The 12,677-nt window shown below is 50.9% G+C and overlaps 1 protein-coding gene across 1 annotated transcript in view; it reads left to right on the top strand.

The window, feature by feature from the left end:
- Positions 1–445: 445 nt before the first annotated feature.
- CALN1 (calneuron 1) overlaps positions 446–12,677 on the top strand; it is a 110,465-nt gene continuing 98,233 nt past the window's right edge. The window contains exon 1 of the mRNA XM_082068609.1: positions 446–566. Within this exon, the coding sequence (XP_081924735.1) occupies positions 449–566 (118 nt within the window). The 5' untranslated portion in view covers positions 446–448. The remainder of the gene's footprint in view (positions 567–12,677) is intronic.

The raw sequence follows: 12,677 nt of genomic DNA on the forward strand, positions 1-12,677 counted from the left end.
TCTGAGATTTGGGGTCCAGACCCTTGCATGGCTTTGAAAGTGGAGCTGCTGGATCCTATGACTTTTTAATTGCATGTCAGTGTAGACCCTTATGCACTATATAATTATTATAAAATAACAAATCTCTAGGCTGAAGGCTGCAATGTGAATGCTACAGACTCCAGACTCTTATTTTCCCAAGGCACTGCTGTTCTATCTCTGCTGTCTCTTGTTCAGCATAAAGAAGCAGCTTTTGCTTTTTTATTTGTTTATTTAGCTCCTGTCTTAGACAGCGAATAAAATCTGCAATCCATCACTCATGCACCCAACTCCAGTGTGCGTTCCCTGGTGTAGGATGCTCTAGTCCAGTGACTCTTTCAAGGCAGGCTATTGTACTACTGCAGTAAAAGAAAGACAAGTGACTAAAATAAGCCTTTCTCTTCCCTTTTCTCCTGTGCGCAGGGAGAAGATGCCATTCCACCATGTAACAGCCGGCTTGTTGTACAAAGGCAACTACCTGAACCGCTCCCTCTCGGCTGGCAGCGACAGCGAGCAGCTAGCCAATATCTCCGTGGAGGAGCTGGATGGTGAGCAACGGCCTCGCAGTTTTCCAAAGGGGGCTGGGAATGGGGTAAAGTCCATTTTCACCTTGTCTGGAGTGTTGTCTTGCGATAACCGGAGTTATTCTCCCTGTGAGGCAAGGAGCAAAAGGCAGGTCAGAAGATCAGGGGCAAAGAAAAGGTCCCTGACCACAGTTGTGTTCAGAGCTGGAGGATGAATTTAGCCTCGGATTTTGTCCTTTTGCCTAGAAATGAGGCAGCTTTTGAAGGACTAAGGCTTTTTATGGGCAAAAGTTTGCAAGTGAAAACGTTAGACTAGTATCTTTTCATAAAGATGCCTTCAGCCTTTCCCAGGAACCTGCAGAGCTCAATCTGTCTTCCTAGCGAGTCTCCTCTTTTGCTTTGTGGCCTTTGGAAAGTGAGGTTTCTCCCTGTGTCTCGAGATAACAAGGTGTGCGGAGGTGGCTTGTGGCTTAAGAAGCTGGAAAGTGCTTTAAAATTCCCGTTTCCAGGTCAGCGATTGGGAACGCAGACTGGCAAAGGCTGTCAGAAAGGTTTTCCACATCTGCTGCTTGTAGGATCCCATAATTTCCTCTCTAGAAGGCGGTTGCTGCTAATTCCTCCTGCCCCTCAGACGGGACGTGAGGCCAGGTCGACTCCCAGTCTGGTTCCTGGTGGGGAGGTCTCTTTTCTGGGCCATTTGTGGCTCACCAGGGTCGTTTATAAGCAGAAGTGAATATTGCTGACAGCTGGTCTTTGAGGTCTGTGGAACACATTGAAGCTTTTGGTTTGCTTCCCAGTGGACATTTGGTACAAGCTGTGATCATGATCAGTGGTTTTGATGGAGAACTTGATGAGGGAACGAGCAAGGGAGTGCTGCAAGGTGGAAATGGTCCTTCCAGGACAGGTTGGAGATGTTTTGGCAAAACAAAAGGTCAGCATTTCTGCCCACCCTCCCCCTTTTCACCTGTGCTTTGGTAAATCGGACCTCAGTTTTCAAGCCTTTTCAGCTTGGAACATTTGGATTTGCTTTTGCGACCTTTACATCAGCTCATCTTAAGTGCAAAGAGTGTTTTCTGAGTGTTCGGAACTGCTTCTCTTCTTCCTACTAGAAAGAGTTGAGAGAAGGGAACGGAGCTGGTGAGGGGCTGGAGCACAAGTGTGATGGAGCGGCTGAGGGACCTGGGGGGTTCAGCTGGAGAACAGGAGCTGAGGGGAGACCTTCTGATCTCTGAACTGCCTGAAAGGAGCTTGGAGCCAGGGGGGTCGGGCTCTGCTCCCCAGGAACAAGCGCCAGGAGCAGAGGAAACGGCCTCAAGTTGCGCCAGGGGAGGGTGAGGTTGGATGTGGGGAACAATTTCTTCCCCAAAGGGCTGTGGGGCATTGGAACAGGCTGCCCAGGGCAGTGCTGGAGTCGCCATCCCTGGAGGGTTGGACAGACGGACATGAGGTTCTCAGGACACAGGGCAGTGCTGGATTTAGGTTATGACTGGACTCGATCTTGCAGGTATCTTTCAACTGAAATGATTCTATGATTCCCAATGAGTGTGTGCTGAACGCAGTTCAGGTGAGAGATACACTGAAACCACTTTCAGTGCAGTTTAGCTAAGAGCCTGGCAACACAAGGACTGCAGAGGCGCCTTCTGGGCTCTTCCCCTGGGTTACAGGAGCATCACTTGATGATTTGAGTTGGTGAGGAGAACTGAACTGGCCCGACTTCTGTGCATCCTATATATGACAAATTATCTTTCAAGGTAACACTTAGCTGTTGTCCCTAGTCAGGATGGCAGGGGTTGGTGGAGCAGACAGGAGAGAGCTGGATGAGAGCTCGGAGTTTGTTCCAAATGCAGAGAACAAAGGTTTTTCTGCTATGCCTGCCCTGATCAGAGCACATCTGCTGTAAACCACCCTGGAGATTTGCAGACAGCCATCAAGAGCTGATTCAAGTGGCATCAGGGCTGCAACCCACTGCCAGGGCCATCCCGTTGCATGAGGGAAACTTGTCCTTGATTTGTTCCCCTGCTGTTTGCATGGAAATTGTCTGTGGCTGGACATAAGGAGGAAGCCCAGTCTCATTTCTTCCCTTCCGTGGTGTTCCCAGGCCATTTTGGGTGCTCCTTGAGCCCTCTCGGCATCACCTTCCTCCGACAGCTCTGCGGTGGGAGCAGCGGCTGCCAGACCTGCCTTCCCCATGGAGAACCCAGCCCTCGAGAGGCTGTGGCTCATCTCCGTTAATTAACAGCAAATGAAGCCAAGTAGGTGTGGAGGAGCCGTCTTTGGAGAAGGCAGTGGCCGAGTCACTGCTAATGCAAGCCCTGCACCCATTTAATGTGGCCAGGGCCCCGATTTAAGTGCGCTGTTGAATGGGAGAGTAGCAGAGTTCATTCATCTCTGCTCACACAGAGTATCCCCCTTGTCCTTCAGGAGAATGGTTAGAGCTCTTTAATCATTCATTTATTCTCTGGCTGTTAAGCAAAGTCTTCTCGTTAGAATTTAGTTATATATTATTTTCTTGCCAGCCTTTTGCCTCACAAACACCTCTTTTCAAGGGCTCTGTGTCTTTGCTATGCCCATTCTGAGCCCAGCACAGAAGAGCTCAAGCTCAGGCCATTTTTTTTTCCACCTGCAAACACAGAAGTTGTACCAAATTGATTTGTGTCCGCTATGGCCAGAGCAGCAGAAGAAGCTGAAGATACTCTTTTATGTGCCAGCTACCAGAGCAAAACCTGGCTACTGAAAATTACATATAATATTAGGTCAGCAGTCACTATTTTACTATGTTTTGTCACTAATAGCAGATCAGTGCCCAGGTGAGCTGGTAATTGGTGAAGGTACCACTGTTCACTGCCCAGACCTAAACTAGAAATAGTCTTTCTGCCTTTAAGCATCAACTATCTCAGGGTGAGTAACAAAATGTTCTTCCTTGAGAAGTTAATGTCAGTGTATGGGAGCTTGGTGGATATATCAAGCTGTGATAGCTCGATGCCAATAACATATTTGCATTTAATCTTACAGGCTGGGAAAGAGATGCCAAATTCTCCTTGGTTTCTTTTTCAATGAGATTTTAGTCCTGAGGGAGTTCCAGCCTGTTGAGAAATTCCAGTCACATGCATGAAATTATTAAAGGTTTGAAGCTGAGGAAGTCGGTGGGAATTTTCTATAATGCGCCTTTGCGCTCAAGGCTCCGACAAGTGCCTGATCTGTTGGTTTTTTTCCAGCAGATTTCTTTTCCTTTGCGTCTAACATTGCGTGTCTCGATGCCGTTCACTTTGGGAAGGATTCCTGCGAGGGTGGGATGCTACAGGGCTGCAATGTGGTGTCTCCCCATGCACATCCCTGCGGTCAATAGTGATGAACACTCCAGGATAACACTGAGATCAGGAAATGAAAATGTATTTCTGACTTCAAGTAACGTGGGGGGGAAGGAGCCCGGGTTTGATGAACGTGCGCCGTGCTTAGGGCGCTGCTCTGCTTCTTCTCCGACCGGTTGTTTGTCTCCTATGAAAACTTTTCTGACTGGCACCAGCCATCTGTCGACTTAAACTCCGCTCTGTTATTTTCCATCCTGCTTTAAATACTACGCCGGCAGTGAGGAAAAAGGCTGGAGAGATGGCAGGTCACCGCTGATGGCTTCTGTGCTCCTAGCAGCTGCGCTTGCTATTAATATTTGCGGTTCTGTAGTAGCGTGCGGGTTTTTAGAAGCTGTCACCATCACAAAGGGAATTAACTTACAGAAAGCTATATTAGGTGATACTTAACTTTGTAACATCAAGTAAATGACGAAGTTGAAGGTGGCAGGCCATCCATAACCTGTCTCTTAGGGACTGCATGGTACGGTGTGCTCTCGGATGGATGTTTTTGCCATATGCTTAGCAGTTTCTGTGCATGAGATTGTAAATTAAGGCTGGGAGGAACTGTTTTACATATAGATTTTCTGGCTATTGTTGGTCGGCATAAAATTGTGGCACAGTTTGTGCATACTCTGCCATTTCCACGTCCCTTTTAAAGCCAGTTTCTGTCTTCACATCACAAACTGCTAGGAGTATTTTTAATAAAAAATGGTGGATGGAAATCATCATGTCAAGCTTGAGTCATCCACCTCCATAGGCGCTATCTAAAGGGTATTGTCGGGAGGTAAAAACATTTCCATAGTAGGAATCTGACAAATATCACCTGAAGGGAGGCACATGCATTATAAGTAGGCTTTGCAAGAAATGTCTGTGAAATGCATGCTAGTCGGTGCCTTGCAGAGAAAATCCAAATGTGACCCATAGCAGCAGCTGTTTGTCCGGAAACACATCAGGATCAATCCTTACCTGACCCAGATTCCTTTGAAATCAGCAGTGCCCATACAGGAGGAGTCATTGCTGCATGGCAGCAGGACAACTATTGGCATCTGGTGGCTTTGGCCACATTGTCCCTGCCCCAGGTGTGGTCTGTGTGTCTACAGGGCTTTTTCTAGGCTGGGAGATACTTTTTTTTTGTGGTTGTAGACATCAACCTGGCCAGCTTGATACAGTCCTTAAGGTTGAGATTCAGAGTGGAAACGCCGCATAAACTGGAGATGTCAGCAGAGCAACATGTGAAATGGGGACAAGGCTGGTGGCTGCAGGACCTTGGGGTGCAGCAGAAGTCAAGGCAGGAATCTGGAGGCTTCCCACACTGGGGGACTTCTCTGCCTTTATACAACACATTGCAGGACACGCTTTACCTGGTTTCTGCCTCTTCACATTAACCTCCCTTCTGTCACCCGCAGAAGCTCTAACTGGGTCACTCCCGGGCTCGTGTAAAAGTCAACTATGAGCAGCTTCAGCGTAGACTGGGAAACAGCTCTTGAAATAATTTAAAAGTCATGGTTAAGTGATGCCCCATATGGATTTTAAATTAACAGTTGTCTCCTATATGCCAATAAAGCCAGTGGTGCCAAATGGCTGAAGGTGTGGGGGGGTTTCTGGAGTCCCAGCAGCACGGCAAGGTGACCAGAACTGGGACTGGGTCCCTGCGTAGGGGGACACTGGTAAAATAGTCCCACATCACAACCACAGCCATGCCATCCTAGCCCTGCCTCTGAAAATAAGGCCAAAATAATGGGTGTTAACCCTCTTGTGCGTGTCTGGTGTGATGGTCCTTCACGCTGTAAGTCCTGGGAAGGGAGGGGCAGTGATGCTGCAGAGCACAGTCCCTGTGCAGTCCCATTTGGGGGTTGTTATTTAGCAGAAACCCCACGAGCCATGAGGACTGTGGCTGATCCAGAGCCTGGTTCACTCCTGTGTTATCGAAAGGCTCGATAAACACTCCCTTTGCTCGCTGGAGAGTCGCAGCTGCCGTGCGACTCCTCATATCTCTCTCCGGGTGTTGATTTTTCTCTGAGTCCGCTTGTTTGCTTGCAGAGATTTTAATCCCGCTGATGGGCGCAGAAGGCCAAGGGGCAGGCAGCTGGCTGTGCCCTGGCAGCGGCTCAGGCTGATTATCTTTGGTGTCCCAGGTGAGATCAAGCGGTATTTTGGAGAAGCAATGTGCTCAAGGGGGGAGACCCAGGGGGCAGAGGCATTAGTCACTTGACTGACTCATGGAGCAGCAACAGGGCTGAGTCTGCTGCTCTCGGCTTTTTGTCCATGGGAAGAAAAATAAAAACCACTTGGAAAAATGGAGAGAGGGAGAAATAAGGAAGAAAGAGCATCGTGCTGGTGAAGAAGGAATCACAGAATCATTTTTGTTGGAAAAGACCCTCGAGATCGAGTCCAACCATAACCCACCCCTGGCACTGCCCCATGTCCCTGAGAACCTCATCTCCGTTTGTCCCACCCTCCAGGGATGGTGACTCCAGCACTGCCCTGGGCAGCCTGTTCCAATGCCCCACAGCCCTTTGGGGAAGAAATTGTTCCTAAAAGGAGGTGCAGGGATGTTCTCCTGGGACAGGAGATGTAGCAAGGAGAGTGTGTGCTGGGTTATGGCCACACCGGGCTGCTCCGATGGCTGCACGTGGGTCTCCAAGACCGTGCTTCAATGTGAGCACTGCAGGCAGCCTGTTAATTAAGTGGATGAAACTCTATAAAGCTCATTTCCTCTTTCGCAGAGTTCTTTTTTAAAGAGAGGTTTATCCACAGTGTCTCCTCTGTGAGTGATCATGGCTGGAAAAGGAATAATTTATGTCTTGTATTGGGCTTTAATAGTGCTTCGTGTCTCTGAATATAAAACCGTGGCATCACTATGTGGATTCTTCTGTGGACAGAAGCAGCTGTATCTCTCACTTCTGCTGAGCGCCTTCTGCTAATTTTCCAGTTACGTATTTTAATTACAGTGTGGGTTTCCTTGGGACTCGGTGGTTTCAGTTATGACGCAGCCTCCATTTAAAAATCATAAGAACTGGCACAGTATTCATATTCTGCAGAATATTATTTTATTGCAAGGTGCACATTTGCTCCAGACACTGCATGTCCAGTGGAGGAGTGGAGTTGCTGATGGAGAAATTGTGGCTCCCTGTCCCAGGTTCAAGAGAATTCACTGAGGGAGAGATTTATGGTTATAATTCACTGTCTCTGCCTCAGCCTTACAGCCCAAGTCCTACGCAAGGTGCCACTTCTTTGGCAGGTTGACTATCCAGGGGGATAAATGTTTTTGGTGGGTTTTTTTAGGATGCAGCCTTGGGAAGGGCTTGCAGAGGTCCTGGGCCCCATCCCACACCCCCTCTGCCATGGGGGGATGTGTTACCTGGTCTCCTTGCCCTCGAAATACAAGAACAGGCATCAGCATCACCTCTGAGGAAAGACTCGTTCCAGCGAGAGAGTATAAATAAAGTGAGATTGGCTGCCAACAAATTAGAATTACAGGGACACCATCTGGACAACAATTAAAGAGATTGTTTGAACTCCAGCTATGGTGCCATAGTTATAGGAACTGGCTGGCGAGCAAGCGAGTTATTAGCGGAGGATATTCAGATATCCTTGGTCAGAGGCTTGAGGGTTTCTGGCTTATTGTAGTGGAGGAGGAGCCTCTTCAAGCTGGAAAAAGAGGTTTTGAGGAGAGGGCTGAAAACTGTGTCTTTATGTGGCTCCCAAATCTGCTGAGTTTGTCTCTCAGCGCAGAGATGCCGCTGAGGCCTCTGTGCTAGACTGATGGTCATGGGCTGATGGTCCCTGGGCTGATGGTCCCCTGGGCTGATGGTCCCCTGGGCTGATGGTCCCTGGGCTGATGGCTCCCTGGGCTGATGACTCCCTGGGCAGATGTTCCCTGGGCTGATGGCTCCCTGGGCTGATGACTCCCTGGGCTGATGGTCCCTGGGCTGATGGTCCCTGGGCTGATGGCTCCCTGGGCTGATGGTCTCTGGGCTGATGACTCCCTGGGCTGATGCTCCCTGGGCTGATGCTCCCTGGGCAGATGTTCCCTGGGCTGATGGCTCCCTGGGCTGATGGTCCCTGGACTGGTGGCTCCCTGGGCTGATGGTCCCTGGACTGGTGGCTCCCTGGGCTGATGGCTCCCTGGGCTGGTGGCTCCCTGGGCTGGTGGCTCCCTGGGCTGATGGCTCCCTGGGCTGATGGCTCCCTGTGCTGATGGCTCCCTGGGCTGGTGGCTCCCTGGGCTGGTGCTCCCTGGGCTGATGCTCCTCGCAGCCGTTCCCAGCGCCGCCCGTTCACCCGCGATCGCGGCTCTCGCTGGAGCGAGCTGATAACTCACTGCCTGTGTCGCCTCGGGCCATGGGAATGGAGCAAATTCAGATCAAGGGCTAAGCATGCTTTAAAAGGCATTTAAATCTTGCTGCGACATGTTTATACAAATTTTCATCTGGATTTTTAATTTTTTATGCAAGCTCCTAGGCTGGATCATTAATTTTACAAGTTCCTTAAATCCCTTGCCTTAAAACCCTGGCTTTAGCAAGTCGCTCCTGTTCTAGTAAGTGTTGCTGTGTGGACTTGGGGGTCTCATCTTTGTGTGTTATATTGTTGCTCTGTAGATTTGCTCCCTAGGCAGCGACTTTTAGCTGTGCATGAGAGGACCAGAGCCAGGTAGGGTCAGTGCAGCCCAGACCCATAAGGACACGGCACAGACCCTGGAATTGGAAGCAAAGGAGGGGAGACATCAGCGTTTAGTCCATTTTTGAGATGAAGGCTGTGGGTACAGTGGGGTTTTGGTGTGCTGTACATTGTCTATACACCCAGCCAGGTGACCAATGCTGAGCACATCTTTTCTTGCTGCTCCAGCTCCGAGTGAGCTCATTTGGGATGCAGTTAATCTGTCCAGAGCATCTTTCTCTGCAAAGGGAGACATCGATTTCTCACCCAGCTCTGTGGCTTTTGGGGCTGAGCAGGCCTGGCAGTGCCACGGGAGTGGAGATTTTTGGCTGAAGCAGCCTGGGAATCTCTTCCCCACCTAAGAAATGGAGGTGATGATGCTTCTTTTTTGAACTGGGTGGGAGACGTCTCAACCATCCGGCTCCATCCCCAGCTGCAGGATCAGGGCACCGGGGAAACTTCAGCTCTGCAAAAGCTACAGCAGCTCTGGAGAGTCAAGCAGTTGGTCCCAGCTGAAAATTACTCCGATAAGCCATTTCTTTTTATTTAACTGCACAGACATAGGCACAAACCCAGACTCTGACCTGGGTTTAAGCTGCCTTAGACATCCCATCCATGGTGCTGAGCGCTGAGCAAATGGCTCACTCTTTATTTCATTTCCCAGAGCCTCCTTAGCAGCCCTGGGCTCAGGGGCTGATGCACGGCTTGAAAAAGGTTCGGACAAGCTGTTGTTAGAGTGAGCTGGAAGGTGAATGGCTCAGCATGCCGGTGAATTCCAGCAGCACAGACCTGAGCACTGGTGTGGGTTGTTGCAAAGCAGGGTGGACATGAGGTTGTCATGAGTGCTGCTGGGTCTCTGCTTGCACAGACAGTGTCTCATAGTCAGCATTAAGCTTTGCGAGTCCCTTGTTTAATTACCATGCTTTTAAATACTTAAGGATTTGGAGGTTGTCATGATGCTCTGCATGCCGTGTATGAGCCCTTTTTGTGGTTGTGATGCTGTGTCCCTCCGAGTGGTGCAGACCAATGTTTTAGCCCGGTTGTCTTAGTTCACTGTGTCTTTCAGCACATCAGCTTTAATCAAGTCACAGCAAACCATAAGCAAACCTGAATCAATTTTCTTGCCTCCGTCAGTGCAGACACCTCACCGAAGTGCAATCGTGTGCAAAAACCCTCCGTTCTGCACTGCATCTGTGTGCTCTCTGTAGAGGAACATTCAGAAATACGTTTGGTCCCTAAATAATGAGGTTTTGGAGTTAAATCTACATATGGAGAAGCAGGAGTTTGGGTATCTATTTGTAGTTCTTCACTGGGATGTTTTGACCATCACTGATATTTCGTGCCTCAGTTCATCCAGCAGCAGTGAAGGGGGAGGACAGCAATAAAATGCCACTGCTTGGGGTGCTGCAAGACCTCTGGGTCAAGCATCAGCTGTGGATCTTGCTCCCCATCAGCAATATCTTTGCCTCCCCCATCCCCATCCCACTGTGCCTGTGGTCACAAACGAGCCTGTTGGTGACCCAGGGGGAACTTGACACAGAAGGATAGCGCTGCTACAAAAGTGATGGGGAGAAAAAATCTGTGATCCGGAGAGGGTTTTACCTGGCTCTTTCGAACGAGCCTTTTTTTGAATGCCATTCAAAGCAATGTGACGTCAAGGTTAGTGCTCCTGGCCTCGCTTTGGCTATCGGGGCATCTGCTCGGCGGTACCAGACAGATCCCAGTCCTGCTGCGCTGCTGGGCAGCTGCCATCGCCACAGCTGCTCCGTGTGCGCCTCTCCGCCCGGCGCTGCTCATGCCATTTTCCAGTCCCTGTCCCCCTGCCCCTGCTTAGCAGAAAGTGCATTTATCTTCCTGAGGACGAGGTCAGGGGCTTGGCAGAGCGAGAAGTCACTTAGCAGGGTGCGAGTCCAGGTGAGGGAGGCAGACGACAGTAATATCGGGAATTAAACAAAGAGACCTTGAATTAAATGAACAGTCTTGGCCATCCTCTCCATCTGGCTGGCAGTGTTTGTGTCCCAGTTTCCCTTGCCTGGTCGTAGAATAGTTTGTGTTGAAGGGAGCTTGCCAGCTCCCCCAGTCCCCCCTGCCATGAGCAGGGACATCTTCACCAGCTCAGGTTGCTCAGAGCCCCGTCCAGCCTGGCCTGGGATGTCTCCAGGGATGATTCAGCCACCACCTCTCTGGCCAACCTGGGCCAGGCTCTCACCACCCTCAGGGTAGAAAATTTCCTCCTCATGTCTAACCATGGTCACCTCGGCCCTGAGATGAGAAATAGGTGCAAAGACCAGGCTCATTAAGTGTGAAAGTGCAAGGATGCTCGCTCCCAGGATTTGCACTGCGCAGTTTTGGAGCAGGGGCAGCCGGGGCGGGATGTGGGGCTGGCTGTACCGCAGTGTGATGGGGCGGGAGGGTGCTGAGTGGGAGAGAGTGGAGAGGGCAGAGCGCAGAGACTGGAGCTGGAGAGGAGGCGAGAGGATGGGCAGCTGCATCCAGGGTTGGATCTGCTGTTCCCGGAGCTCCTTGAGCCAGCGGGCAGTGCTACTGCAGCAGTTGTCAGCTCTCGCAGGATCTGTGGCCTCATCCGCCAACCAGATGGGTACAGTGGGACAGAGCAGTAGCCCAGCAGGGAAGTGTTTCCAGCTTGACTGGCTTTGGTGACATCAAAGAGGATCAGTACAAACCCTTTGAAGTCACACTTAGCTCCTGCACATGAAAACAAAGGGGTGCAAATCTCCCAGGGTGACCGTGATGCTGTGAGGAGGTGGGTGCTGCACAGGATGGCAGCGAGGGCCATGCAGGTACAGCGGTGATCCTGGGCATGCTGGTGAGGCACAGCGGGAGCTCAACCACCTTTGCTTCTCTGCCCTGACATTTGATGTCAGGGATGTGTCCATGGCATGCAGCAAAGCTCGCCGGAGCCAGACAGAGAGCGGTAGTTCATAAAACTTTGCGATCCTTTGGTGCCAGAACAGCCACTGCAGTGGAGAGGGCATGGGCTGAAATCACTGCAGTTCTGAAGGCTGGTGCCAACCTGGCTCGGATTATTCACTCTCCAAATGAAATGAGTTAAAACTCACAGTGTGGCCAGCAGGACCAGGGCAGTGATTGTTCCCTGCACTGGGCACTGGGGAGGCCAAACCTCAAATCCTGGGGTCAGTTTTGGGCGCCTCACACCAAGAAAGCCCTTGGGGTGCTGGAGCAAGTGGAGAGAAGGGAACGGAGCTGGTGAGGGGCTGGAGCACAAGTGTGATGGGAGCGGCTGAGGGACCTGGGGGGTTCAGCTGGAGAACAGGAGCTGAGGGGAGACCTTCTGATCTCTGAACTGCCTGAAAGGAGCTTGGAGCCAGGGGGGTCGGGCTCTGCTCCCCAGGAACAAGCGCCAGGAGCAGAGGAAACGGCCTCAAGTTGCGCCAGGGGAGGTTGAGGTTGGATCTGGGAACAATTTCTTCCCCAAAGGGCTGTGGGGCATTGGAACAGGCTGCCCAGGGCAGTGCTGGAGTCGCCATCCCTGGAGGGTTGGACAGACGGAGATGAGGTTCTCAGGAACATGGGTTAGTGCTAGAGTTAGGTGATTATTGGACTCAATGATCTTAATGGTCTCTTCCAACCGAAATGATTCTATGATTCTATAATTCTATAAAAGTGTGCTGGGTTTTTTGCAGACTGAGGTCAGCCCAAGGTCCTGCACCGTGTCGCTGGGTGATGCTCTGTGCAGGGCTGTGCTCCCGCGCAGCACAGAGGGCTCAGCCAGGGGCTCTCTGGGGTCACCGTGGTCCTTGCACCGTGTGGGTTTGTGGGGGATGAGCTGAGCTGAACCTTGTGTTCTGCCTTGGTCTCCAGTTTTTCTCCACACAGAATGACTATTGTGTCCTGGGTCCAGCTGAGAAGACTGAAATGGAGGGATTGTGGTGGTGTTGCTGGGACCAGCAGCAGAACCCGTGAAAGCATCACGTGAAGCAACACTCAAAATGAGTCGTGACACGAGATCACAGACCTTGGTGTCCTGGGCACACAAAGTCCTGGCACCATTCAACACAGGGAGAAGTAGATGGGGTCAAACATCCGTCTGGAATTGGAATGGGTTTGACAAGCACTGAGGTGTTAGGGCAGCGCTGAGACCCTTTGC

The sequence above is a fragment of the Streptopelia decaocto genome (genome assembly GCF_964273445.1).
Source record: "Streptopelia decaocto genome assembly, chromosome: 18".
In the NCBI taxonomy this organism is placed as follows: Eukaryota; Metazoa; Chordata; class Aves; order Columbiformes; family Columbidae; genus Streptopelia; species Streptopelia decaocto.